The sequence below is a fragment of the Platichthys flesus genome, chromosome 14 (assembly GCF_949316205.1).
Source record: "Platichthys flesus chromosome 14, fPlaFle2.1, whole genome shotgun sequence".
Taxonomy (NCBI): Eukaryota; Metazoa; Chordata; class Actinopteri; order Pleuronectiformes; family Pleuronectidae; genus Platichthys; species Platichthys flesus.
The window spans coordinates 15,659,630-15,686,204 of NC_084958.1; the positions used below are offsets into that span (position 1 = coordinate 15,659,630).

The 26,575-nt window shown below is 44.3% G+C and overlaps 2 protein-coding genes across 6 annotated transcripts in view; both read left to right on the forward strand.

The window, feature by feature from the left end:
- Positions 1-18,415, forward strand: part of LOC133968471 (phosphatase and actin regulator 1-like) — a 44,988-nt gene extending 26,573 nt beyond the window's left edge. For 2 of the 5 annotated variants that reach the window (XM_062404548.1, XM_062404547.1), the window contains exons 3-12: positions 2,573-2,653; positions 4,620-4,823; positions 5,345-5,687; positions 7,653-7,849; positions 9,024-9,180; positions 11,996-12,051; positions 13,141-13,202; positions 14,337-14,481; positions 15,845-15,917; positions 16,107-18,415. In XM_062404548.1, coding sequence (XP_062260532.1) covers positions 2,573-2,653; positions 4,620-4,823; positions 5,345-5,687; positions 7,653-7,849; positions 9,024-9,180; positions 11,996-12,051; positions 13,141-13,202; positions 14,337-14,481; positions 15,845-15,917; positions 16,107-16,122 — 1,334 coding nt within the window. In that variant the 3' untranslated portion in view covers positions 16,123-18,415. Of the gene's footprint in view, positions 1-2,572; positions 2,654-4,619; positions 4,824-5,344; positions 5,688-7,652; positions 7,850-9,023; positions 9,181-11,703; positions 11,758-11,995; positions 12,052-12,263; positions 12,306-13,140; positions 13,203-14,336; positions 14,482-15,844; positions 15,918-16,106 lie in introns of all 5 variants that reach the window. The other 3 variants (XM_062404544.1, XM_062404545.1, XM_062404546.1) reach the window with 3 other exon arrangements.
- A 1,807-nt stretch (positions 18,416-20,222) lies between these two features.
- phlpp1 (PH domain and leucine rich repeat protein phosphatase 1) overlaps positions 20,223-26,575 on the forward strand; it is a gene marked incomplete in the record, with an annotated part of 42,588 nt that continues 36,235 nt past the window's right edge. The window contains 1 exon segment of the mRNA XM_062404272.1: positions 20,223-22,093. Coding sequence (XP_062260256.1) covers positions 20,494-22,093 — 1,600 coding nt within the window.

Sequence of the window (26,575 nt, forward strand, 5' to 3'; positions counted from 1 at the left end):
TGACAGCTGATGATTTACCCTCAGTCTGAGAATGGGTGAAAAAGTGTTTATCTAAACTTAATCAGTTTACCCATGAGACTCTCAGGACCTTCCTGATGAAATCAACAAGAAATTCAGCTTCTTGCAAAATATTAATGAATTAATTAAATATTAATCGCAATGTTGCTTTCTTTAATTTTTGTTTTTTTTATGCAGGAGCAGTTGGTATTTTTAATTCCCGACACGATCATCGACTATTTTGCCAACTGCTCTGCCCTTTTTCAGGTTCACCAGTTTCTTTTCTCCCTTGTTTTATGAAACAATATCATTCAAAACTCTTAAAGGCCTCTAGAGTTAATGGTATTGCGTAACCGGACACATCCCATGGCAGTTTTGTCACAAAGCTTTGAGTAATAACTTTTCATTTTGAATGAAATTGACTTATAATCCCTGAACATATTACATCACTGCAAGTATAATGTTTTCCCCCACGTATTGCTTTTCTATCGTTTGCTTTTCTATTTTATTTGACAGACAGTGTAGAGTGGAAGGGAGGGGGGTTTGGAGGTGCAGCAAAGGGCCCAGTATGGATTTGAAACCAGGCCTCATGTAGTCAGGACTCGATCTTGATTTAGTTGTAGGTGGCGTCCTTGGTGAGCGACAAGGACATCGTTTTGAGTAAAGTTATCTTTGTCAAACGAAAGAACTTGAGTTTAGTTAAGTTTATTGATATAGCACATTCAAAACCAACCATAGTTCAGACTAGAGTAAGTTGAAATACAGTAAAAGGAAATAGAATGCCTGTGGTGCATTTGGGGAAACAATTTAAAGAACAGTCTGCTTTTACTCTGTCCGAAAAAAACCTCCATCGATTCTATTGGTCAATTCTTTAAAAGTCTATGTATTTCCTATCCCCTTGATGTTCAGGACCTAATGTTACATTTACAGCCTCTAGGGGGAAAATCACTTATTTGGTTGAAGGTGGCAACATTAACATCGCAAGTAGAAATGGCCACAGTTGCTTTTCATTTCTTCAGATTACCACTTCCTCAGGCTACAATTGAGATTATTATTTGTGTGACGTATTGGTGATATATATATATATATATATATTTTTTTTTTTTTTGTTATGTTTAGCTGCTTAAATAGTTCCTGCCTTGGAGCTGATGGCAAACCGACTTTTGAAGTGGGGAGTGATATTGAGCATCTGGTGTCCTGGAGAAACTCCCTAATGGAGCCAACCGTTTGATAACTCGCTCTGCTGAGGGAATCTTTGAATTGTCGAGCAATGAAATATCCACAGTTCTGCTCAGGAGACTTGTCCAACTGACGTTTTGTATGCAGATCATTTGTGAATTTTTTTTTTTGTATTTCCAGCTCTTAGCATTTGGTTTTAAATGATCTGTGTTGTGACCAAGGGCAAGGAGAAGAGAGCTCAAGCAGTCTGTGATATCATAAATCCACACTGAGGACGTATTGGTGTTTGAACACATGGCGGCTGCCTGACAGAGCTGGGACCAGACCCCTGTGTCATGTGTAAAGCACACATGGTACATTCTGTGGGTTAGGGCGTGCTAGAAGAGGCCATGCAGGGACACTCCCGCACCTTGCTGCTGCTCAGCCCCCATTTCGCATTCTTAATTGGTTTCCATGCAGTGGTAGATTTAGAAGTTACGAACATGATTTTTCTTTTTTCTCTGCTTTTGTTCAGGCTATGCTGATAAAAGATGTTAAAGTGCCTCAGCTTTTGAAGCCTAAAAATAGAAGCTGGCAGTAGCTGTGGGACATGCCATCTTGTGGATAACGCATCACTGTGAGAAGTGATGCTGGAATATTTCCATTATCCTTTTACCCCGTGTTAATCAAGGCCCCATGTGTTCGAGCTTTAACGGTTCAAGAGTGGAGCCGCAGTCGGACAGATCTTTATCTTTAGAGCAAAATCCACGATTTCATACTGCAGCTCTGTAAAGGAAAGGAGATTTTCTGGATTTGTCCCCCTAAAAAAAACGCACTATAAATTTGCCCGGATGAGCAAAAACAATATTACTGAAGATTTATTGATGCATGAACAACAAAGTAAATAATATATTTAGAGATTAAAGATAAAACTTTTCATAACAGTGGATGTTGACAATCATCACAAATGGAGCCATAAGATGATTTAGTCATTTGCTCTTAGGACTGAGTGATGTGGCCAAAAATGGCATCAAGATCAAAATCGTCTGTAACTTATCACGGTAAAAGACTGATTTTCTGCTGCTGAGTAGAGATTGTGGTTTTAAACTCTTTATGAGCAGACAATGACAAACACCAAAACATTTAAAAAATCAAAGGTAGATGTATTATTTGTTATACCTCCTCGCTGTGCTGCACAATGCATTAGTCCTGTATGAGATCTAGATTTTGGCGTTTTCTTAAATGGCTAATTCTGAAAATTGTATTTCGCTATGTTTTTGATAAACCTTTTTAAAAGGCTGTTGGAGCATCCGGTGGGCAAATATGAATATTTGTTTCTATCCAAAATTAATCAAAGCTGTCAATGATATTATAGTGATCAGACAATTTCAACATGTTCTTCTCCTCTCGTCCTCAGCACTGGAGAGGAAGATGTCCATGCGACAGAGCCGAGACGAGCTGATCAAGCGAGGAGTGCTGAAGGAGATCTTTGAAAAAGGTGAGCTGGTGTTTCAGTGCCACTGGAATCGGGTGCAAAGATGAGTTAGACATGATGATGCTCTTAATGAGAAGATCTTCACTTATTCATCACCTCATTAATCACTCCAGCACAGTCTTTGAAGTGCACGCTGCCAGACTTGGCACAGGGGCATTCTGAGATATAATCTTTCATTATAGATATTTTGTAGCATTTTCTAAACTTCCTTTGATCTCGACTTGACGCGTCTTAGACGTCCCGCACTCAGCGTCTGACAGCGGGGCGCTCCGTGCACCAGCACATCAAAAACAAAGTTAGTGAAGCAGAGGAAGTTTACTCCCTCCTGCCAACATGGGATGAGAGCAAACGAGGAGATCTATGGTAATTTGTTATTTTGATTATTTAGCAGATTAAGCTTCTTGGACAATGATCAAAACACTTTTTCAAGTCAAAGCTGAAACAAAATCTCTAATAATATGAATAATTTGATAAATATTTATGTTCTAGTGATGGAATGATAACTCCTCTTTGGCTTACAGGACTGTGTGCACCTTGATGTGGTCCAGCCCTTGATAATTGTCCAATCGTGCTAAATTGAATGGCTCCTACTCTAATTTCTGCAGAACAACTGTGTCACTTCTCAGAAACCATGTAAATGAGGTCAGGTGTTTTCAATTCTCCAGCCCAGTGACAACCTACTTTCTATAATCAAGAAAAAAAACTAGTGTGCACAGCTTGATAGATCAGCAGTGGCTATTTTTAAACACGCAAAACAAACGTGCACCATCTCCCGAGAAGCCGTATCGTGTTAACATCACGCTGATCAGTGGAACCAAAACAGATTCTGCTCTGGCATGCTCCGAAAAGAAATAGATCCAGTACGAGTAAACAAAAGAGAATAGAAAATTCAAAAGAATTTTGCATAATGGCAAAAATCTGCTTTCTTTCTTCAGCCTTTCCTCTGATTGGCTGCCGGGTCGTAATCGGCTTTCACTGGTCACCATATCCGTGTGCCTGGATTGAATACAGACAACAGCAGCCAAACACTCCAGTCTCATTGAGAGTTAGATGTTGGGACCATTTGCCAAGTGAATAACTGCTAAATCCAATTTGGCAAAAGTACAAAATTTCTTCTCTTAAGTAGAAGTACAGATACTTAATTTCGACTCAAGTAAAAGTAGAAAGCTACAGTCTCTCAACTGTACTCCAAGTGTAAAAGTACAGTACAGGTACTAAAGGCCATTTCTACTGACAAAGCAAACTGAAACTTGTGTCACATTAATATAGTTGGAAGATTATTTAACTCGAACCACTCTTCCTTTCAATAGAATATAAAACTAAATATTAAAAAGCAAGGACAGATTTGTGAGGAGGACATGTATACAATGATTTGAATGATGTTTTCTTAATTTGAAAAGGGCCGGGGAAAAGGAACTGTTGCTCTGCTTCATCGTGGACGGTATCAACGCTGTCAGATGTTGGTTGATGCTGGTTTAAATGTCTCTTGTTAAAGGCAGAAAAATGGAAACAAACATTTAAAAGACTTTATTATCATATATATATATAGAGGCTTGAGAAGTGAGCATTCTTAGAGTTTAGTGTTGAAAAGAGACATTTCGGAAAGTGGGACTGCTCACAGTGTAGTAATACATTGTTTGTCAGAGTATGTGAACACACTGTCGACCTTAAAATGTGATCATGCAAAAACCATCAAATGTTTCAGCACTGTAAAAGATTTAGAAGGCACAAGTGTCTGTCAAACCGTGCGCCTGTCACCGTTTCCTGGTCTGGGGTAAGCTGATAAAAGACTCTGGAGTTGTTCAACAGTCTTAGTGTTCTGAAACGTCTTCCTCCTCCTCCTCTTATTGTCTCAAAGCCTAACAGCCTGAGTTTATTTTAAATGATGTTTGACAGTCTTTTCTTGTGCCGCAGCCCCGACACATTTTCCACGCTCCTCAGATTGTTTGTTTCCTCGCCTCTGTTCCAGCAACCGTTGAATTCCGGTCCTCGATGGACGGTGGCGTCTTCCCTCAGGAGTCCTCTCTCAAGACGTCCATGGTCCTGCCGACCAAGAAATCGGTCACCTACTCGAGTGACCTTCAGGACATCCCCCCCAAGCCGCCGATGTACCATAAACAGCCTCCTGCTCTCCCTCCAAAGCCTTTCTCCAGGATCTCCAACCATAGCACAGGTCAGCTGACCACGTTAATGCTCTGCAGAAGGTCACGCCTCGCTAATCTATATGATGTTTTATCTTTATTCATTACTGTATAGTATTGATTGGACCCTATAAATTATTGAACATAAACACTGGAGTTAACTGCACTATTTCCGGCTGTCAATATAACTAATATGCTCATAATGGAGCACTTGTTTTGACAGCCTAGCCCTGACTGCGTTTCCTTTAAAGCCTACCTGCGTTGCCACACATGTGCACAGGATTATAGAAGTCTCATTAAATTCCCCTGTGGTTAGGTCAGCAGGGCTCTCACTGTCATTGTCAATCTGTCAGCACAGGGAAGTGGCATTACCCTGGCCTAATTCCCACAACTCGCCGCTGAGGTCTGAGCCATGTCTGATCGGCCATGAGCTCTGTTTATCTGTCTGCACCAGCAGAGTGCAGTGGATGCGTCACATCCCAGTAGAAACATTCAGTAATCCCTCTTTCTTTCCTGTTCATGCTTGATTTTTCTCTTCTTTTTTTCTTGTAAGATTCTTGCCAGCCCATGAAGTTGCTCTGCATGCCCGGAGGAAAGCACTCTCCACCTCTGCCGCCCAAGAAAGTGATGATCTGCGTGCCTCCTGGGGGGCTGGACTCCTCGGTCTCCCCGTCCCCGTCGCCCAACCCCCTCAGCGCTCTCCAAAAGTGTGCCCCTCCGCACGGCATGTCCCTCCACCACGGCAGCCTGCTGCCCTCTCAGCTCGTCGGCCTCTCCGGCCTCCACCAGAGCCACGGCCACCCGTTCCAGCTGCAGTACGGCAGCTTGCACGCGCCCAGTCGCATCATCGAGGAGCTCAATAAAACCCTGGCACTCTCCATGCAGAGGTTTGAAAGGTTGGTCCGCCATCAGCGCTTGGGTCATTTAAGTGCGACTGTCCTCCAGTGGAGTCACAGGGGGATTATGGATCCCCGTCTGTCTGCACCTCAATCCCAATATCTGTCCAAATAAAGTTGAGGAACAAGTGTTGAAAACTAAAACTCAGTCGAGCACATGCCCAACAGACCATATTTATAACCCCTAGATATTATTCGTATCTGTAGCAAACTGCACACACTCATAAATATCAGTCCCTAAATATGCCTTTTTAATCTTTCATCAAGACCCATGAATTATTCTCTGGGAAATCAACGAAAATGTCAAAATATCTCTCAATGTTTAAGAAAGTAAAACAATAAATAAATCATAGATCCACAACAAAATCAAATAGGTTCTTCTCTGACCTAGTCCTCATCTTCCCAATAAGTTATGTGTTAATCCTTCCTGTAGTTTTTGCACAATCCAGCCAACCAAAGGACAAACAAACAAACACAGACAGAAACAGGACCTCCTTGGTGCAGGTAACTACAGCAATAAACCATCCAGGCCACTGGGTTTACTGGTGACAACATGTTTCCCTTTTTAAAGAATGTTTTTCCTTTATTTCATGAGCCTGCAGTTGTTAAAAAAAAATTCCTCCCTTGCTATTTAAAGATGTTGCCAAAACAGCACTAATCAGAGTTATCCCTGGAATAACTGAATTACAATTAGCATGGATCATCGTCCTGTTTATTAGCTATTATTTTAGTGGCCACTTATTTCCACTCCCCTCAAATCTGTCCCGGTGATTTTGAGGTCACGTCCCGCCATGTAGCGCTGGCGTTCAGGTCTAAATTAGGTCCGCTGCCTCACAGGGCAGCGTTGGCCTGATTTTCAAAGTAAAATGTGTGTATGTGTGGGCACAGGCGCACGGAGTAGGTGTCCCTGCAGCAGTGTGCCTGACACAACAGGACCAGCTGCTCTCGACAAGAGCGCCGCTTGTTCTTGTTTGGACAGAGAAAATAAAAGGAGGGACGGGATAGCGGATTGGCCATGCTTATGTAACCTCTTGCATTAGGATCTCTTTCTCACCGAAGCCATTTGGGCAGGGATAAGGAAGCAGTGGTCCTGACATGGCTCACAATAAGTCTGAAAGCTGGAAGTGGTTTACGCAACAGTTGCTCATCATAAGAAGCCCCGGCTAGAATAATCAATCTATCAAATGTGGTTAAAAGATGCATGTGAATAGCTCTGCAAAGTCAAGTGTGTTCCCATCACCTTTCTAAATTGTACACGTTGTATAATCAGTTACTCTCTTTCTTCTGTGCAGCTCACAGGATTGCATGGCATTGCGTAGGACTGCACACAAGTGTAGTGTGTGTTCATATCTCCCCTCTCTTCTTTATTCTCGGATTAAAAAATCAAATCTATCACTTCACTGTGAACCAGAAGCTGCCTTATTGTATTAAATCCTTTTTCAGGGTCCAGAAGATTTGTCAGGGTTGTTATGTAAGGAACAAGTCATTAATGATGTTTGCAGATTGATTGATAGACGATGCAGAGCTAGAGTTGAAATATAAACTGCGTTTCCCACTGAATACCTTTTAATCCGGGGCAGCAGCGGAGGTGCACGTGCACGAATGTGACACTCACGTGCAACAGTTCCAGAGTGACGGGTACACAGACTGAAAGAGTGAAGAAAAAGTTCTTGTTCAATGAAATGGAGCAAAACCCCAAGTTAGAGATCTCTTTTTATTACAATTGTTTAAAAAAAGATTGATAAGTTATGAAACTGTGGTTTGACAAATTACAATATGGTGGGCTGCCACAGTTGGATCATTAATTTGAATTGAGAATTCTGTTGTAAGGGTTATTGTTGTTGTAGGGATTTTTTTTCACTTGTCAGAGGGAGGGCGAGCTCATCCTCTCACCAAGGCCAAGCGGAACATCCATAATTATGACCATCTCATTAATACGAACACCTCTCCCTGTCACTCCCCCAGCTCTGCGTTTCACAGCGGCGGTCACTGTCTGCCCCTGGACAGAAGGGAAGTGCCGTCTGTGATTATCGACTACGAGGACGACAAGGAGAACATGCCCAACGAGTCGGACTACGAGGATCTGCCCAGCATGTACAAGGACGAGGAGGACGAGCTGGACGACGAGGAGGACGACGAGGATGACGACACCATATTTACAAGTGAGGGGCTGCAGTTGATGGTGACCTTGAGTTTAAAGGTCTCAAACGGAGAGGGCGTCGGTTTCAGTTGTTTCATCAAAGATTATTTAAAGGATTAAAAGTCTTAACTCTGTTCCATTATGTTCGTTATTTTCAACAGTATATAGAGATGCCTTCATAAATCGAGCCTCCTCCATATTAATGGAGGGGAGGTGGATGATAAATTTGACTTCAATTATTTTAATTTATAAAATCAACAAGACCTCGCTACTGTGGCTCCATCCCCTGATCGCTACTACACAGACTCTGGCTCTAAATGCACAAGATGGCAGCCTCCATATCAAGAATATTTTGGCTTCATTTCTTAATAGTCTTTCTTTATAAACAGCCGATGGTTATTCTCTGCAGTCTTGTGTGTCAAAGGTAAAGGTGAAGGCAGATTGTGATTATTATCATCGACTGTGGCCGGCGACAGCTTGTATCTACAGATGAAATGTCACATTTGCTTGACTTATCATTTGAACAGCTGCACAGTTCACCTGAAAGCTGCTGGAGCTGAGGATTAGTTTGACCTTCAGGGCAGGGCCAGGATTAGGTCCACAGATGTGTCCCCAGAGTCACCCACAGAAACATGTTTTCTTAGCAAAACCGCTCAGCTGTGTGGAGCAGTTGGTGTCGTTGACATTGTGTTGACTTACTTTCACATGGCTGCGTGCTGGAGCTTTTAAAGGTTGTGATCGGTCGTGTGTGAGAGAATCATTCAATATGCCACATCATGACCTTACAGGGCATTGAAGAAATTTGTAATACTTAAAGGTACAGTTACCTTGTTTTTTGCCATAATTCTTTGTTTTCTAAACTACTGCAGTGTCCATTCTAAACCTGCCTCTTAAGAACGGGCTGTTTGCTCGTCCTGTGGTGATGCTGGTTGCACCTACCTACCTGCACTAATTCAGCAACACAAAGTAAAGACCGACTGCAAGTATCAAGTCCACAGAAACCTTAAATCAGATTAGGAGAAGCGGATGCATATCAATGACACAGGAATAACTGACAAATAATAAAATCGTTTAAGAGGCAAACACCTAAGAAGTTCATATGTTAAGAGAACAGAATGATGCAAATGTTAAAAACTGCTAAGTGAGGTACAGACTGATGGAAACAGCTGGGATTTGACGGCGGTGTGCATGTTTAGGTTCCCTGGCTCAGAAGGTGCTGAGGAAAGACTCCCTGGCCATCAAGCTGAGTAACCGTCCGTCCAAACGAGAGCTGGAGGAGAAGAACATCCTGCCCATGCAGACGGACGAGGAGAGGCTGGAGTCTCGGCAGCAGATTGGCACCAAACTCACGAGGTGAGGCACACGTACACGCATGCATCCTTTAAATCTTGGAACCCATTGACGCACATGCACAATTTATGGGCCAAATATTTCCAGTCAACGACCACCACCGGGAAACGGCACCGACTCCTCAGTCAAACGGTGCATTTTGTCTTGCTTTTGCTCCCAATGGCCCAATATCCTGTCTGATTAAAGTGTGACGCCATCAGAGCTGATGCAAATGTGTGCCTCTTTTCTTTTTTATTAAACACTTTGTATCCTGTCACTTTTTTCCTCCTCGACATCCGATAAGGATAAACGTTTTATCTCGTTAGAACGAGGCTCTGAAATGGAGCTGACCTAATTTCTGCGACGCCTTACCCCCCCCCCTCCTTCCTCTCTCTTTTTCTCCCTTTCTCTTGTCTTCTCTCTAGCGCACACTCTCACTCTCTCTCCTCTTTCTTTCTCCTGCCTTACTTCCTCCCTCACTCACTGAATCATCACGGTGATGCATGTGCCAAACTATCTCCACCCGACTCCTCCACATATCAGCACCACGCAAGCCACTTCATACCAGCAGTTTACACGCACACGCACACGTACACACAAACTCGGCTGGTGTAGTGCGAACAAATCACAGGAATTTGTATACATGTGTTGACATCACAAACCTGAATCCTAGAAATTGAACACATCAAACCTCATGATGTTTTTTCTCCCTCACAGAATACAGGCCTCATTTGATTCCACTGCTCTTTGAAAATGTTCTTTGAACATCACCAGTCTGTTCCCAGGAGGCCGGCCTGCTCACTTGTCATGTTCCCAAATAGTCACTGTGTCCTTTTGCTCAGTGTCATCCTACACAAAAAACACCCATCTAATTTCAGGCCTTTTTGCCCACAGCATTGTCCCCTGTAATGTGGTTGCTTGTGCCAGGCCAATCAGAATTGATAATGATGATGCTTTTTCTAGGACGCACCAACCCCTACTTTTTTTCTGTTTGTCCTGATTCACTGGGAAAAAAACAGAGACCCTTCCTCTCTGAGAGTTTCAGCTTTTACCCTTGAGAAGGTGTCTTCGTCTTTTTGTCTTTGATTTTTACTGCTTTTTTTTATGTGATTTAATGTTTTATGTCTGGAAGAAATGTCCTGACATTTTGGGCAATGCAGTATTCATTCTTGCAGAGCTAGCTAATACTTAAGTATAAAATCTGCTTTTTATATATATATTTTTTTTAACGGTGGCTTGATGACGTAGTGGTCGCCTCACAGCAAGAAGGCTCTTAATTCGAACCTGAAGGCCAACCAGGGCCTTTCTGTGAATGTTTTTGGGGGTTTTCTCTGGGTCATCTGGTTTCTGCTCACAGTCTAAAGACCTGCAGATTGGGGTTAGGTTAACTTAAGACTTTAAATTGCCCCTTGGTGAGAATGTGTGTGATGGACTAGTCACCTGTCCGGGGCATAATGTTAGCTACGATTGGCTCCAGTCCCCCCACGGCCCTCAAGTTCTTTAGATGATTGATGGATGGATGAATGAGCCATTTCCTAAAACCTTGTATAACTCCTTTCTATATATAATTTCCTAATATTCACACTTCTACCGTGAATTAACAGGAAAACAGCCAGTCAACAAGGCCGACACTGCTGACAATAAACCTGGGTAGGGCAGCAACTGCTCAGGAAGGGACATACAAATGGATATTTTTGACTAGCCTGCGCATATTTATTGACAATAGCTGCGATTTGCTGACGTGATACTGAAAGAATCCTCAGACCACGCGATAACCCTCAAGTGGGAGAGGAGATGAGACAAGAGTCGGGCTCTTGGGCTGAGCTCAGACTTTACTCTGCATACAGTGCTTTCGGAGCAGAGCAGTTTCAGACCTTCAGATATAACCAGATGGAGACAATCATTGATCCAGCGTCTACTCTTAGGTCTTCTGCCGCAGGGTCCTGACACAGTGCTATAATAAGAGTCTCCAGTTTAACGAACGACCTTTCACAAATTGCCTTCTGGTATTTCAATCGTTTTTAACCAATTGCAAGTGAAGATAATCTGCACAAATGTGTATCTCTTCAGTTGTTGCATAAAAGAAAGATGTGATCTCCCTTCCATGCATCTTTGTGTAAATGTGTGTGATATAGACTGTATGGTGGTACATCTATTTTAGGTGCATGTTAGCAGATATGTGAAATCTTTCAGTTTGCATTTGAAGGTGTCATAATTGCCCTCGCCTTAATCGCCTTCATATAAGAGCCTTCTGGAATTTCAGTTTTTCACAGAGCCTCTTCCTGCACCGACGTGTTATCATGCAGTCACTCACTTAGAAGAGCAGGATCAGATATGACGATATGATGAGTTTTGGGAAGTGCACATGTTTAGCTGTTATGAAGCAAGAAACACTAACATTTCACTGATTCTGACTATGAAAATATATTGCTTAAAGATATGCGTTGCTGAAACAGAGTTAAGAAACGCATTAAGCTCTCAGTCAAAGTGTGAGCAAGATAACTTTGAGAAAAACTGAACAACTTCTCCTGATCTGTGTGACTACAGCCATTTTCAGGAAAACTGCAGAGAACATCAGGATCACCTATCTCAGATGTTCAGGTTCTCACTTTTATTTCAGGGGACTTCGGTGAATGTCACAAAGCAGCTTAAGTGTGTCACAGCGGAAGAACCGACTAAATAATTGCACAGATTTTCTTTTACAGTTGATGAATACATGATTATTGTAAAGCAGCCTAGTTTGCAAGAGGAACTCTTCTCCCCTGTGTTGATTCAATGCTGCTTTGCTGACCTCTTCCCTGTGATAATGTGCTGACCAGCGATGTTTGTTTGTCACCAGGCGCTTGAGTCAGAGGCCCACCGCAGATGAGCTGGAGCAGAGGAACATCCTCAAACGTAAGTCTGATAAACTTGTATATTTAAATACAAAATAAATGCCCTTTCCAGCCATGCAACGCCTAATTTAAGGCCTTGTAGTGGAGCATGGGTCCATGTTTGTAGCAGCCTTTTGTGCAGCCCCGTTGATTTGCGAGGCCAAGTTATGTGAAAGCTACTGACATGCATCTCTCTCTTTATTCCTCCTTGGTCTGCCTTTTCATGTGAGACAGGCAGCAGGGGCTCCCCGAAGAGTCATGTCCAGAGAGACGGGGGTTCGTAGCTCAAACACATGCAGCATCAGAGAAAAGCAGTTCTCTTGCCGGGGACATCAAAAAGACTGATTTACCAGCGGCTCCTGCTCTCCCAAAGGCTCCTGCGTGATTGGCCCCGGCGCAGGAGCAACACACACATTCTTAACAATGCACAGGGTGACAAGTCGTGTCCTTCCCATCACTCAAAACACACGGTGCCACGGTTAAACAAACGGGGCTTGATCTTTCTAGAGGGACACCGAATTTCGTAAAACCACGAGTAGTACTGTAGACACATGGTGGGCTCAGCACAAGCACTAATAAAGCTTGACTGCTGCAGCTTTTGCAACAGAAACCGTTGCCAATGTTTGATTCTTGTTTACCCATGTCGCCCCTTGTTTAACTTGCTGCTCTGATCTGGAGGATTTTTGTTTCTATAATTGCTTTGGCATATTTACTACAACACATGGATAAATTGGGAGATGCAATGCCAAAATTTTATGTTTACGGCTTGCTTCCTCTGTAAAAAAAAAAATTGCTTTTTAAAAAAAATATTTAAATGGGTCAATCTGTTCATTATAAACACGGACCAAGAAGCTTTGGGACGACTGGAAAGGAACAAAGCGATCATTCTCCCCTGATACCCATTCCTAATAGTATTAAATAGCCAGTGATGGAAACTACTTTATTGCATCGAGAACCTTATCCCATTTAGTGGGAATCTAATGAGCCACATTATGCAAATAGCGTGTTTGTCCCCCTTTCTGTAATTTGTAAACATTTTGGTAAACAGTCAACAGTTTGCATGTGTCTGCTCTGGCAGAGTTTCAACACTGATCCTTTTGATGCTCTGCAGCTCGCAATGAACTGGACGAAATGGAGGAGAAGAGGGAGATCAAACGGAGGCTAACGCGAAAGGTGAGTCCAAAACGCCTTTGAAGGTGAAAACCCACGCACCAGATTGAAAGAGGGGATACACTAACGCCGTGATAGTGACTCATCGAGGGTGAGAAGAAGAATCTGCTACAGTCCTCAGGTCTCCACCTCCCCCAGGAGACACGGATGTCCTTGTTGCCCTTGGCCCTTCAGCGTGTTTGTTGCCAAACCTCCGGACCCCCACGGGAGGTGTCGAGCTTGTTCCCGTCACTTTCAATTAAAGTATCACACTTTGTGCTCACCTGCAGACATGCTCAAAATAAAACCATAAAACCCCTCCGTTTTATTTAAGGATATGAACTGAGCCGAACATTTACGTCAGAAACATGAACTATTTAATGATTTGGCTTGTTCTAAAATACCTCAAACAAACCTCTGACCTGCAATTAAACAAAGTATCCGTCTGGCTCTATTATATAGAGCACATTGTTTTTACAAGTCTGTCCTTTGAGTAGATTGTTTATGTTTATTTTTATCCAGAGTGGGTTTATGATGCACTTATTAATTGTCTTTTTGAAGTTGACGGTTCAAGTTATTTTTTATTATCCACAATTAGTTGTACAGCCAGAAGTAACCACATACGGTAAAACCACATAATAACAACAATTACCTTGTCAAATACAAATACATCCTAATGAGTCATTTTAAATGCAGATGGCAGCAGGGATAAAAATACTTTTTAAATAAATTGGTCGTGCATCTTTAGAACATATCTGCGGATTGTTCTGTCCTTCTTTGAAATGTTGAAGAGGTGATTGAAGGTTAAGTAGGATCTTACCAGTAGTTCTGCTGCACACGTCTACAATACCTTGCAGGCGACTTTTATTTTTGTGGTGAAGACCTGTACCAGCAAGTTAAAGAGAAAGTAAGAACAGATTTAATAGAACAGCAGTTAAACCTTTTCATGCCATCCACATTGAAGCTTAGGATTTGGGTTTAGTTTGAGAATCTTCGAGGGTTTTTTCCGAGCTCGATCCTCCGTTTGCTTAGGGTCAAGGGCAACAAGAACTCCTCTCTGATGCAGCTGCATTCAAAATAAGAAATGGTTTTGTATATATGCCAAATCTGAGAATGGAGGGAATGCGTAACCCTAATATTCTGTTCAACTTTTTCCAGCTGAGCCAGAGGCCCACTGTAGAGGAGCTGCGACAGGCCAAAATTCTCATCCGGTTCTGTGACTACGTGGAGGTGTCAGATGCCCAGGACTACGACAGGAGGGCAGATAAGCCCTGGACCCGGCTCACAGCAGCCGACAAGGCCAGTATCACTCATGGTTAAACTGAGATAGTGTTTTAAAATGCCCCAGACTCCTCATCGCCTGCTCTCAAATGTCTTCAAACACCATTGTGCTCCCTGTACTCCTGTCTGTGCCTCGAATGACGCAATTAGCAACGCAGGCCGTTAATGGTAGGAGGATGTGTTCCCCCTCTCTTGTTACGGCGCGTTCCACCTCAGCTGTTTTATTCCCCTCAGGGAGTAAACACCCCGGAGCGGTCCTGCCTCTCAAAGCCCAGTGGACCATGATTCTGACTTTTTAATGAGATCTTTATTTTTTTATTTTTTTTAGCAGACCATATATTCTGCCTTTGTTTTGCTTTGTTGAACTTGCCACGTCACACCTGAATACCGCTCTGGAAAATCACAGGGATTCAGCGTTATCATTACATAACAACTCTCCCCTTACATAAGACAGTAATTGGAGGAGAAGGGCCTCAGGACCCCCCCTCATCCTGCAGTGCTGCTCGGCTGCCATCTTTTTTTTCTCCCTGTTTCTATCTGTTAATACGGTTATTTGATTGCTTGTTCTCCTGTCACAGAAGCATGGAGACGTCCCGTTGAGTCATGCTGAGCAGCATATAAGCAGTGACATCACCTGGCTGGGTGGCTGTCACTCATGACATCTTTAGAAGAGATATGGCTTCAGCGTGTTGTTTTATTTCTTGGAGCTTTGACTCACTTTCCTGTTGAGACAGTCTGCAGTCATTCTGCCCTTGGGCAAGGCACACGGCCCCTGCAATGCTCTAGTGTTGCTTACGTAGATGCCATGATTCACCGGGCTTTGTGTTGACCTAAATGTGAAGGTGTAGAACTGCATGAATGGAGAAAAAATAAAGTTTGGTTCTCAGACAGCTTCCTTTTTAAATGAGATGTTTAAAAAACAAAACACCCAGGAGTCGGCGATGCGGAGAGAGGGGCACTTCAGCGAATACTAAGGGGTGAAGTTACACTTGAAGTGCACTATTGACTTTAGTTGCAGTGTTTTAACTCTTTTTCACACCAAAAAATGTGCATTTAACTTTGAGCTTTGGATCAAAGAACTACTTCAAAGCTAAATATGCACGTTATCTTAAATCCACTGCATTGAGACTTTCTTAACAAGCTGTTTACCTCATTCGACCAGACGGAATGGTATTGTTCTAGCTCTTCGATGTCTCAAGAGAAGGAATTTGAAAGGCTGTTGTGTGACGAGAATTCAGCGGAATCATTTATGGGCCTTGAAATGAAGATAAATGATGTATGAAGCGTGCCAAAAGGGCCGAGTCAGGGCTTCCAGGCTGCGGTGTGCCTACTAAGCCTCTGCTGCCTCTCTCAATCCCCCTTTCTTGTTTGTGCTCTGCAGGCAGCTATTCGCAAGGAACTCAACGATTTCAAGAGCAACGAGATGGAAGTGCACGAGTCAAGTCGCCATTTAACAAGGTAATGTGCAGAATCCCTTTAACTGCATGTGGCTACGCATGCTTACATATGAAAACCGCGGCATGCAGAAACAGAGCAGTTTCTATGCTGCAGGTTTTTGGCTGGTGCAGCGCCACTGTTTGTGGCTGAAGTGATGAAATGAGATGAAATAATTGAAACACTCACAGTTGTATGTTGTTGTTTTTTTAGGTTTCACCGACCATAGTAGACCCCCACTGTCTCGAGCAGTGCCAGAGTGGCGCTCTCCTCCACTGAGAACCTTAAGTGCTGGACAGTAAAATGGTGCCCGTTTCTACAATAAGGCCATGTCTTCTGAAATGCCTTTTCAAGAGCCACACAACTGAGTCGGTACTACACCGCAGGATGCAGAAACCCACACCTCCATCCACCGTAGTAGCACATAATGACTCCAGTTGTTCAACATCGGCCCTCTGTGGACTCTGCTCGACTGTCTCTCTGAACCTCCCTGCTGAGCTCTGTGGCCGGCGCTCTGTTCTGTGGCGATTCAGACAGCCGGAGTTGTTCTGATTTTCTTTTTTTTTGTTGGCACCCACGACTGCACCTTCGCTTAATCGATGACACCAGTGGCCACGTCTCAGTGGACGTGTTTTTATCCTGCCCTATTTATTATGCTGTCACTCTGAACTCCTCTTCCTCTAAAGGACGACTCTGTGCCAGGAGTTCACCACATCAGCTGGAGATCCATCTTCACTGCACCTGCTGGGAGCTGCTTAGAAAGACACACAGGAGGGAGGGGAGGGGTCCAACATTCAAATCATGTGCAATATGTTTTTTTTTTCCAACCCTTCTGCTTTTCCGAGACTATAGCACCCCCTGGAGCCCCCTCTGTGTCATTACCACGTAGTCCTAACTTCTTCACTCATAGCGCGCTATTCTCACTGTACTGACTATGTTGTCATCTAATTGCTAACTGTGAATCTGGGAGTGTGGGCGAAGTCTGCACTCTCTCCTAATGTACATTTTGTTTATACTAAGGAAGGAAAGATAAAGAAGATTGAGCAGGTTTCATTCATGTCAGAGTCTTATGAATTTAACTAATGTAAAAATTGCAGCTGGGAGATATATTCTGGTTCAAGTGTGTGTGGATCATTTGTGTTTTATATATTTTTTTTTAATAGAGGCAATTCATTTACATGTTTAACATGTTCCAGCTCTTTGGTAGATACTTTTTTAATATCAGAATACCAAGAGAAAGGCTCACCGCATTATTATCTTACTTTTTTGTTTGTTTGCTGCAGTGTGTTTTAATGATCTTTGCTCATAATGTGCATTGTATTATACACTTTACTTTTATACTCATGTTGTGCTAAGTTTTTGACCAAGCAATATCTGCTGTTTGTAGAGTAAAGGTTAAACTGCAGGTGTTCCCCCCCACCCACATTTTTTTACTGTGCTTATACACTATACGTCTCACTTCAGGGTTTCCTTTTTCTTTTATACTTTTGGAAAGCTTTATTCAGGAGGATGTTTTTCAGATTTTTTCTTGATGGATCCAAAAGAATAAATAATAACCTGCCTCTTCGACAGCTCATTCAATTCTCAAATCTGTCCCAGGACACGTTGCATTCTCTCGTCACAAACACAGATTCTATGAGTCAGGATTTTTAAATTTCTAATGCTAAAAGTTCTTTGCACATTTAAGAGTTCGGCTTTACAACGGTCACCGTTTCAAGTTCAGGGCCCCAGTTTGTAAAATATTGTTGAATTTCTGATCTGTGACCAGTTTGTCTCTTCACTTTTCAAAGTCTTGTTACCTGATCATGTACCAGTATTCCAATGCTCGTGAGCTTTACCTACACAGAATATTTTTTATTATTTTTTACTGTTTTACTTTTAAAGTTGCAATATTGAAGTGCTTGTTTATCTTGAGACCAGTGGGAGAGGTGAGAGACTGTTGGCTTCCCACTTCGATGCATCTGTCTGCAAAGGTTAACTTGTTTGAACGTCACGGTCTCAGCCAGTGGTGGATGAATGACCCAATGTGAGAACTGAGAAAATCATTTTGCACTTTATGGTCTGTATGTGAAGTTTTGTGCGTTACGTTCTTATGAATCAGTGCACAGTTCAGTCTCATGTCATATTAACTCTTTTTTTTTTTATCTACATTTATTTGGGTCACTAAATTTCAGATTTGGAATCACAAGATTTGTTTTACAAGCGCCTGTTCGATTCCAGCATCATCACGTCACTATTTAAATTTTTTCACTCACAGGTTTAGTACAATAGGAATGAATTTATACAAAATACACTCCAGTTCTCGTTTCCAGCTCCCGAGAGACGGCCCGAGCCGCAGGGCCGAGCATGACGTTTTGCTGGAATCAAGGAACATGAATTCAGCAATAACCTTGTTTCCTTTTGTATGTCGATGGAGCAAACTGATGCATTTGAAAGAGTTTTTTTTTGTGTGTGTCATTTTTGAAATACAGAACACCATGTAAAGGATACATCATGCCAATTAAATTCCATCTCTGAATGCACTCGTATTGTATGCATTATTTCTTCGGGATACTTGAATAACAATCCCAGTTCAGGTCCTGCATCCTGTAGCCATTTTGACAGATACCTGTAAAGATAAAAGTCTTTTGAACCAGTATTTTTATTCTGAGTCCAGTTTAAATGTGTAGTAACATCAAATTATGCTTGTTGGTTTGCTTGTACAGAATTTGTACGTCTTTACATATCCAGCTGTCTGCAAGCACCTTACCAGAAATACGTTAATTTAATTAAGGGAACCCTTTAAAGGTTAGACCATGAGGAAGTTTTGGATGCATACTTGATGGAACACATTCTGTATGAGGTTGGCCCTCAGAAACACGATTCTGCCATTAAACCACGAAAGACATTGTACTAATAAATAAGTGGCACATCAAAAATGTTGAGGCATTTAGGAATTAAAGACGTGAGTGAAAGTGTACATTTATAACCAGATAGGAACTTGCATGGATGAACCATCTGAGCCAGATAATGTCTGTACCAGTTGTAAAAGTACTTAGCCACACTTCCCCCTCTCAGGTTTAATCGTCTTTTATGAAGCTAAAATGTAAGATTGGTTATTAATAAAGACGTATGTTCCACATCGCAAGGGATGTGAAAGCATTTGAAACTCAGAAGAACATTGTCTGTGTTAGAGATTGGTTCCAGTTATTTTCAGATGGAATTCATTTAGAAAATTATAAGCACAAAATGAGCTGCCTCACAAGAACATGTACATTCATTGGCTTTCAGTATTTTTTTTTGTATATATTTATTGGAAACCCTTTGGTTTTACACTTGGATCTACTATATTAAATTTGTCTTTTTCATTTTTCGAATGCCCTGTTATTCATGCTTTTGTCTCCGGGCCATCTAGAGATCCTACAACAGCTCGAAAGTATGAACACATCTCCCCCATTCTCGCCTCACTGCTGTGGCTATTCCTGTCTCGCTCAGAATTGATTTTAACGTTTTTTTGCTGGTTTTTAAATCTCTAAGTGGCATTGCCCCCTCTTATCACCACTGACCTTTCTAATCCCCTGATCCCAGATCTGCAGATCAACTCTTGGTTCCCAGGGTGAGGGCTTGGAACCGCTTTTTCTGGAAAGGTTCCACGACTAGGGACTAACCTTCAACTGGGAATCTGACAAGCTACCTCGCTGTCCTCTTTTAAATCTCTCTTTAAAGACCAATTTCTATAATATGGCTCATATTCCTGAGGGGGTGGGGGGTTCACCTTCCAGACACTAGATGGCGCTGAACACAAGACAACCAGTGTGCGCGGCGGCCTTGTGAAATGGCGTCCTGACGAGAGGGTGCTGAAGTTATTTGCCTCGTCACCGCTCGTCTATAAATAAATGGGCCCCGCAGTGAAGCATCATTCCTCCACACTACGGAATTGGCAGTATTTTATTTTCCCCTCGCTGTTTTGCAACCCTCATAATAAGTGCGTGTTTGTTTTGGCTGCAGACTCCATGTTTAATGTGACGCGTTCATATTTTTTTTACACTTTCTCCATTCATCCAGCAGAGGAGACTCCGCAGCTCCAAAACATTTCAACACCGAGCCGTGTTTACTAGTCCCGTCGTCTGCCCGCCGCCTCCAAGGGAAATGTAGTCCCGCCGCGCTCCCACCTTCTCATCACCGGCAGCAGCGGCGCACTACGCTTCCCACAATCCACCGCGTTGTTGTCGGCGACCCCCATCTTGTGTCGTCCTCATGAATATATATCAGGCGGCACTTGCGTAGGAGGTCGGCCGACGTTCATTTCATATTCCGGCGCTTCGCTCTGCTCGGAGCGGGACGCGTCTCCGCCCCGATCCGGCCCCACACGCCCTGCCCTGCCTCTTCCCAGAGAATTTCATCGGTAACATGGTTTTTTTTCTCTCCCCCCCTCCCCGGAGCAGCGGAGGAGACTCCGGCAGGGAAAGGGAAGGCGAGAAGTGAATGACTACCAGCGGGACAAGTCAGCCACACCGCCCCGTCGGCGGACATTTAGCGAAGCGGGCTCCTCTCCTGGCTTTTAAATGTAGTAGTAGGTGGAACCGAGTGCGCACCGTTATTTACCCCGAGCGGGACAGAGATGGAAAGCGTGCAGGCTGCCGCTGAGGACGCGTCGGATGGAGGCGCGGCGAAGTTCATGAAGAAGCCCAGCGGACTGTCTATCGCCCGCGGGACTCCGTTGGACGATGGCGTTGGACATTCGGCTCCCTCCCGCGCAGAGGCGAGGAACGGGAACAGCCTCCCTCACTCCGCCTCGGCCGCGGGATCCAGTGCGTCAGACCGAGCCGTGGCGTCGAATGGCCGGGGCTCGTCCAGCAACTCCGGCTCCCTCCTGTTGCGACGCAGGCGCTTGAAGAGGAACCTCTCCGCCGCAGCTGCAGCCACCGCCGCCCCGGCTGTCACCGCCGCCCGCGGGGCCAAGATGAACTCGGCCCTGTCCTCCGCGTCGCTGCACACCCGGAGTCTGGACAGGAAGACGCTGCTGAAGCACCGGCAGAACATGCAGCTGCAGCCCGCAGATCGAGAGTGGGTGAGGGCAGATCTCCACCGAGGCTCCGTACATGTCCACGACCGACTGACGCCCACATATCCCAGGCCGGTCCTTTGCACTATGGACACCACAGCCGGCGAGGTGGCGCTCCGTCTGAGTAAACTCTGCAGTAAGTCGAGCTCCGTTATGCGCATTTTCTGTAAAGACAACCCCAAGACTGACCAAAATGGCAACTGCAATGTGAAGTATGATTATGGTGATAACCCGTGCAAGGGGATGGAAGACTCGAGTATGAAAGGCAACCACCTGACCCCCCTGGAATCCACCGATCTAAGGGGCCATCCGAGAGACCGGCTGAGGCTGCTGCTCCTGGAGAATGCAGACGAGAGGCAAACGCAACAGGACGTTGATGGGAAACTTTTCACCCCTGATTCAGAGTCGCAAGACATCATCACCTGTTCCCTGTCAGATTTGAATTCCAACTCCAACATGGACACCCCCAATGACGATGACTCAGAGCACAGGAATGGCGTGGACAGCTATGGACTGAACTCTGGCTCAGATGTGGAGAGCAGTGCGTTCGATGACCTCAGCTCCGGGGCCCGGCTCAGCGAGCACAGGGACTCCCTGAGTGATGACATGATCCTGGGCACTGAGGCTTCCATCCTCAGCCCCACGTTTGACAGCGCCACGGAGGGCCACGACATGTACGGCAGCTCCTCGGACGAACTGGATCTCGACTGTCCAGCGTCGAGCACCAGCATGGACCCCATCTCCCAGCATCACAACGGTGGCATCACTGCCAGCTACAAGCAGTGCAACACGGGACCTTTAAATGACAATGTGGGGCCGGACAGCAGGCTGAGCCCACACAGCCTGGGCAGCATGCCAACCAGCAGCAGTGCCGGCTCATTGTCAAGAGCCTGTTCTACAGGTACTACACCTGACATCCAACATCCGGACTCTGCAAAACCAGGGCTGTCAGAAGACCACAATGGGAATTCCTGTGATTCCAGCCCCACGCTGTATGTGCAGCTGCATGGTGAAGCTGTCAGGAGGCTTAGCCCAGATGAGAGGCCTCTGCAGATCCAGAATGACTTTCTCTTTAAGCTTGGATTTAAGGACCCTTGGCGAGTTCAAGAGGAAGGGCTTAACACTGAAATCGGCTCCTTGTTACGTTTCTACGCAGGTAAGAGGAATGAAGCTTTCAGATCTAATCATGTTCTCTCACCATCCGGTTCCTCAGGCTCGTTTGGGGACTTGCTGAGGCCTCCTTTGCACAGCACACATATTCATTCGTAATATACTATTAGAGCAAGCCCCACTATTAATTCCCCTTTCCACATATTATCTCTAAACATTCTTTGCTGTCAAAGAAGGTGAGTGCAGCACTGGACCTTGTGATGGTTTATGAACAGGTCACAGCGAGGTCATGGTCCAAACTGTGCTGCTTGGCCAGATCCACCTTGCCTCAGGGACTTCCTTTTAATTTCCATATCCGTGTTTTATTTGTTTGTTTGTTTGTTTCTCTCTTCCGGCCTTGTCTTTTCTATTGGACCGTAGCAACACACAGTGCTCCCATGGACACGCATGACATCGCTACAAAGCCATCACCGCAAGTTATGGTGCTCAGACATGGGGCCCTTTCCGGCTTTTGCCCCATTATCATCCTAATGAAAAGGCTGAATGCCTTTGTGGTTGGGTGGAGAGTAGGGGTGGGAGCGGTATGGCCGGGAGGACCATAAACCCTCTCTGTGGACTCAGTGAGTTCTGGTCATTGAGATGCTGCACAGTGCCTGTCCTAATGGCATCCAGCTCGGCCCCTGTCACACTAACTAACAGCCTGCCAAGCTGGTTTAACGTGCTCCTCCAAAGTGCAGGAAGCCCCTTTCTTCACCAAGCTACCCGCCTCCACCACTTATGCTATTGCTGTCACTGCTGAGGCAAGTGTTTGGTGGGGGGGGGCTGGTGACGACAGTTGCGCAGAGACAGTCTGTTTGCTGAACTATGGAAAGAGAGACCCTAACAGAGACACTCACTCGGAGCTTACTCTCCAGAGAGGCTGTTGAACTACAGGTCACTCAATACGATGCTGAAATGGCCACATGTGCTTTTGCTCACGTTCACAGGCTCACGTGCTCCGTGACCTATTGTGCTCTTAAAATACTGAGTTGCTTGAGGTGCTACCGGAGTGGTTTAATTTAGATGGTATTATGTGGCAGGTTGCTTGAGTGTGCAGGCGGGGGCTCGTGTGAATGGATGTGAGTTTAGGGAAATAAAAGCAATGAGTCTGTGCAGTCAGCTGAGCTCAACCAGCAGCAGCAACAGTCCCTGAAGCCTCTCTGAGGGCGACGCCTCCAAATCCCATGTGAGACAGCTTAACTGTGGTCACCTGAGTTCTCCTCAGCCAATGACGCCACTCAATAGTACGCAGGCTGCAGAAAAGAAGTCATTCTCATTTCGCTTCATGGAGAAGGACACAGAAGAGCACATACACACAAACACACGCGCACACACACACATACGCACTTACACAGAATGCACTCAGTGTAAAAGGAATGAGGAGCTGACGCGTCTGGCCTGCTCTTCTGCCATTTCCTTACACTAGTAAAGCATGTGAGGAATGTACGCTGGCTCCCCTAGAATGTCAGGCACGTCTGCTGAGGAGGAAGTGGAGTGAGGGGGGTTGGGGGTGTGTGTATGGGCGAGGGGGATACCATGCCGACACATGTTGAGCTGAATTTAAATGGTTTTCCTGCTCAGATAGTGGAGATGGGGCCAGCCTCAGCTGACTCGCTGGCCGACGCTCAGCCGCAGCTGCCACAACTGTAGACCTCAGTCACACTGAGGGCCTTTTTGTCTGCATGCCTGTGCATGCACAGTGGCCTTTGATACAGGAAGTCCAGTTTCCAAACCCTATTTTACAGCCCAGTTTCTCAGCAATTGCAATAATTTGATTGCCGATTTGATCGTAACCTAGATATGAAGCACACACGCGGCCAATAAACGGTACTGTGTCTTTAATAAAAGAGGCAGATGAGGCGTTCAGCACGCGGCCTGATCAGGGAAGCAGGAGGAGGATGGGAGGAGGCCGTTAAGTCAAGGAGTTGCTGCGGCGCGTCCTGACGGATCGTTTGGGCCAATTTAACTTTGAAGGGTTCAGGTCGTGCTTAGACTGCACAGACTTTGCCGTGGCCAGATGAGAGAAGTCACTTTGCCCTGCTTGACACACACACACACACACACACACACACACACACACACACACACACACTTGCATGCATGTACAGAAGGCTGCCTAGTTCAAAGGGCCGCTGTCCTCTTTGGCAGCCTGTCGAGTGATCCTTTCAGAGCTGCCCACACAGGAGCCTCTTGTCATGCTTAGCCAGCTTTATTAGAGTTTTGAGTAAAAGGCAAAAGGTAATAAACAAAAACAAAAAAACATACACTGACTCATATAATCAATACGTTCACATTCTACTGCTGACAAGCACAGGATGCCTTAGCTGTAAATACAAGTATTGTACTCCAAGAGAGTTGGGTTTAACAGGTTTTTCTAACTGCCCCCTAAGTCACAGCCATGTTATAATTGTCCATTCAAGTATATGGTTCGGAACAGTGTTACTTCTTCTCTGAGGACAGGAGATCTTCAGTCCTACATGTAATGAAGGTCCCTCACCCAGAGGTTGTTGTTTTTGTGAGGACTAACAAGAAAAGAAAATTATACTGAACCCCAACACACACTGGCACAGGGTTTCCCTAGAGGAGGTGGACCTGGAGATCTTAAGCAAATCAAAGCAGTGCAGTCAATTATTTAGAATCATTACCCTACTCAGCCTTGCAAACACTCTTCATCCACGCACTTCAGCTCATTGTGAACTTGCCACTCACCCTATTAACGTTGAGATGTTTTGTTTTTAAAAGCAGCCTCTTGTAAATCCAAAGCGGTGTTAGGATTTCGGCCTGTTTTATGAGTGAAATTAATGACCACTGGCGTATGCTGGCTGAGAAACTATCACTGCATTAATTCCTTTCAGCTCGACACAAGTTTATAGCTTGAGCTCCTGTGACACAAATTTGGGCTGAGTAGCGGTGTCAAAACGCTTCACCTAGTTTCCATTTAATTCCCACATTATTTTCCGTATTCGCCAGCAAGATGAACTTGGCAGGAGGAACTGTTCACGCAGAACTACTAACAGCAGAGATGTGTGGTGAAACCTGCTTTCACACCACAAGGGTCTTATATGGATTTACTCTCGTTTTGTGACTGTACATTTATGGTATGACATTTTATATCATCTGGATTAGTAATGGGAATTATTTTTTTCAAAATAACATTATATATAGCACCTTTCAAAAGAGGTTATCTCTGCATGGATGCTCAGGTTTGAAAGCAAGATTACACAAAAACAACCTTACAGATTTCAGTGAAACTTGGTGGAAGGATGCGGTAAGGGTCAGGGAGGAACCCATTAAATCTTTGTACAGATTGTTTTTCTCTTACATTGCGAGAATAGGTGTTTTTCAACATTTCCATCGATCTTGTTTGAAAAAAATCGGAACATTTAGGTAACTGAGAACTCTGAGTGTGCAAAATGAGGTGTAAGATGATTTAAAGGGACTGTTGGACCTTGGTGGAGGTTCGCGCTCTGCTGAACACCATTCTAGTTCTTACTTTTTTTACCTCTTGCATAATATTTAAAGAGGTTTTCCCTCTTGTTTCCTACAAGAGCCGTTTTCCTCATCTCAATTTGTGGTCACATGTTCACATCTATTACAGATGTTTAGTCCTTCATGTACGACATAATTAAACACACACACTTTTCTTAACGTCATCATAGAAATCAAAGGTTTTAAATTGCAGAAAAATAATATGAATGGGCACATGCAATAGAAGCCGCTTTCCTGGAATAATCGCCCATTTACCATGAAGACACATGATGTTACATTATAAGAAGACGTTTGATCACTGTAAAAGCTTCGAGGGATCTCATTCAGGGCTGTGTCTTTCCACTCTTACCTCAGGCCTTCTCTGAGGAGGCGGTGGCTTGTGACGCGATGACTTAAACGACTCTGTGAGGTTTAAAGGCTTAATGAAGCTCCCAGCTTTCTCCAGCTATTAAGCAAGAGAGAACCGCTCACTCTGTCTTGTCGGTCTTGTCGTTCCAGTCGTATCGTCATTACGCCAGATTGCCTACTCTTGTGTCTCTATGAAAAAATGTTTAAAGGCAGAAGGAGAACAGTCTGTCTGATTTTTGTCATGGTTTCGTTTTTGATATGCGGATCACTCAAAGTGGTTAAGTGAATGATTTTTGTTAATCTAATTTTCTTTTCCCAGGCACCAGTCATGAATCGCAGTACTCAAGTCTCGGTTTCACTTAAATCTGCAAAACATGGCTTTGTTTAGCACAACTGCAGATTCTCCATGAATGCAAACACAAGGCCGCCTCATCCTTTCTCCCATCTACTGTATGTCCACGCCTGATAGCTAATGGTTTCTCTAAATGGCCCATTGCTGAGTCATTATGTAATTGTGTAATCAGCTTTCACACGTTCCAGAGCTCAAATCCAATACGCTTGTGTCAGTGTGCACTTAGATTTTTAGGTTCACTTTGTGTGCGCTTGAAATGATAGCGAGGCAGTAATCAACGAAGGGAAGTATATACTTTAT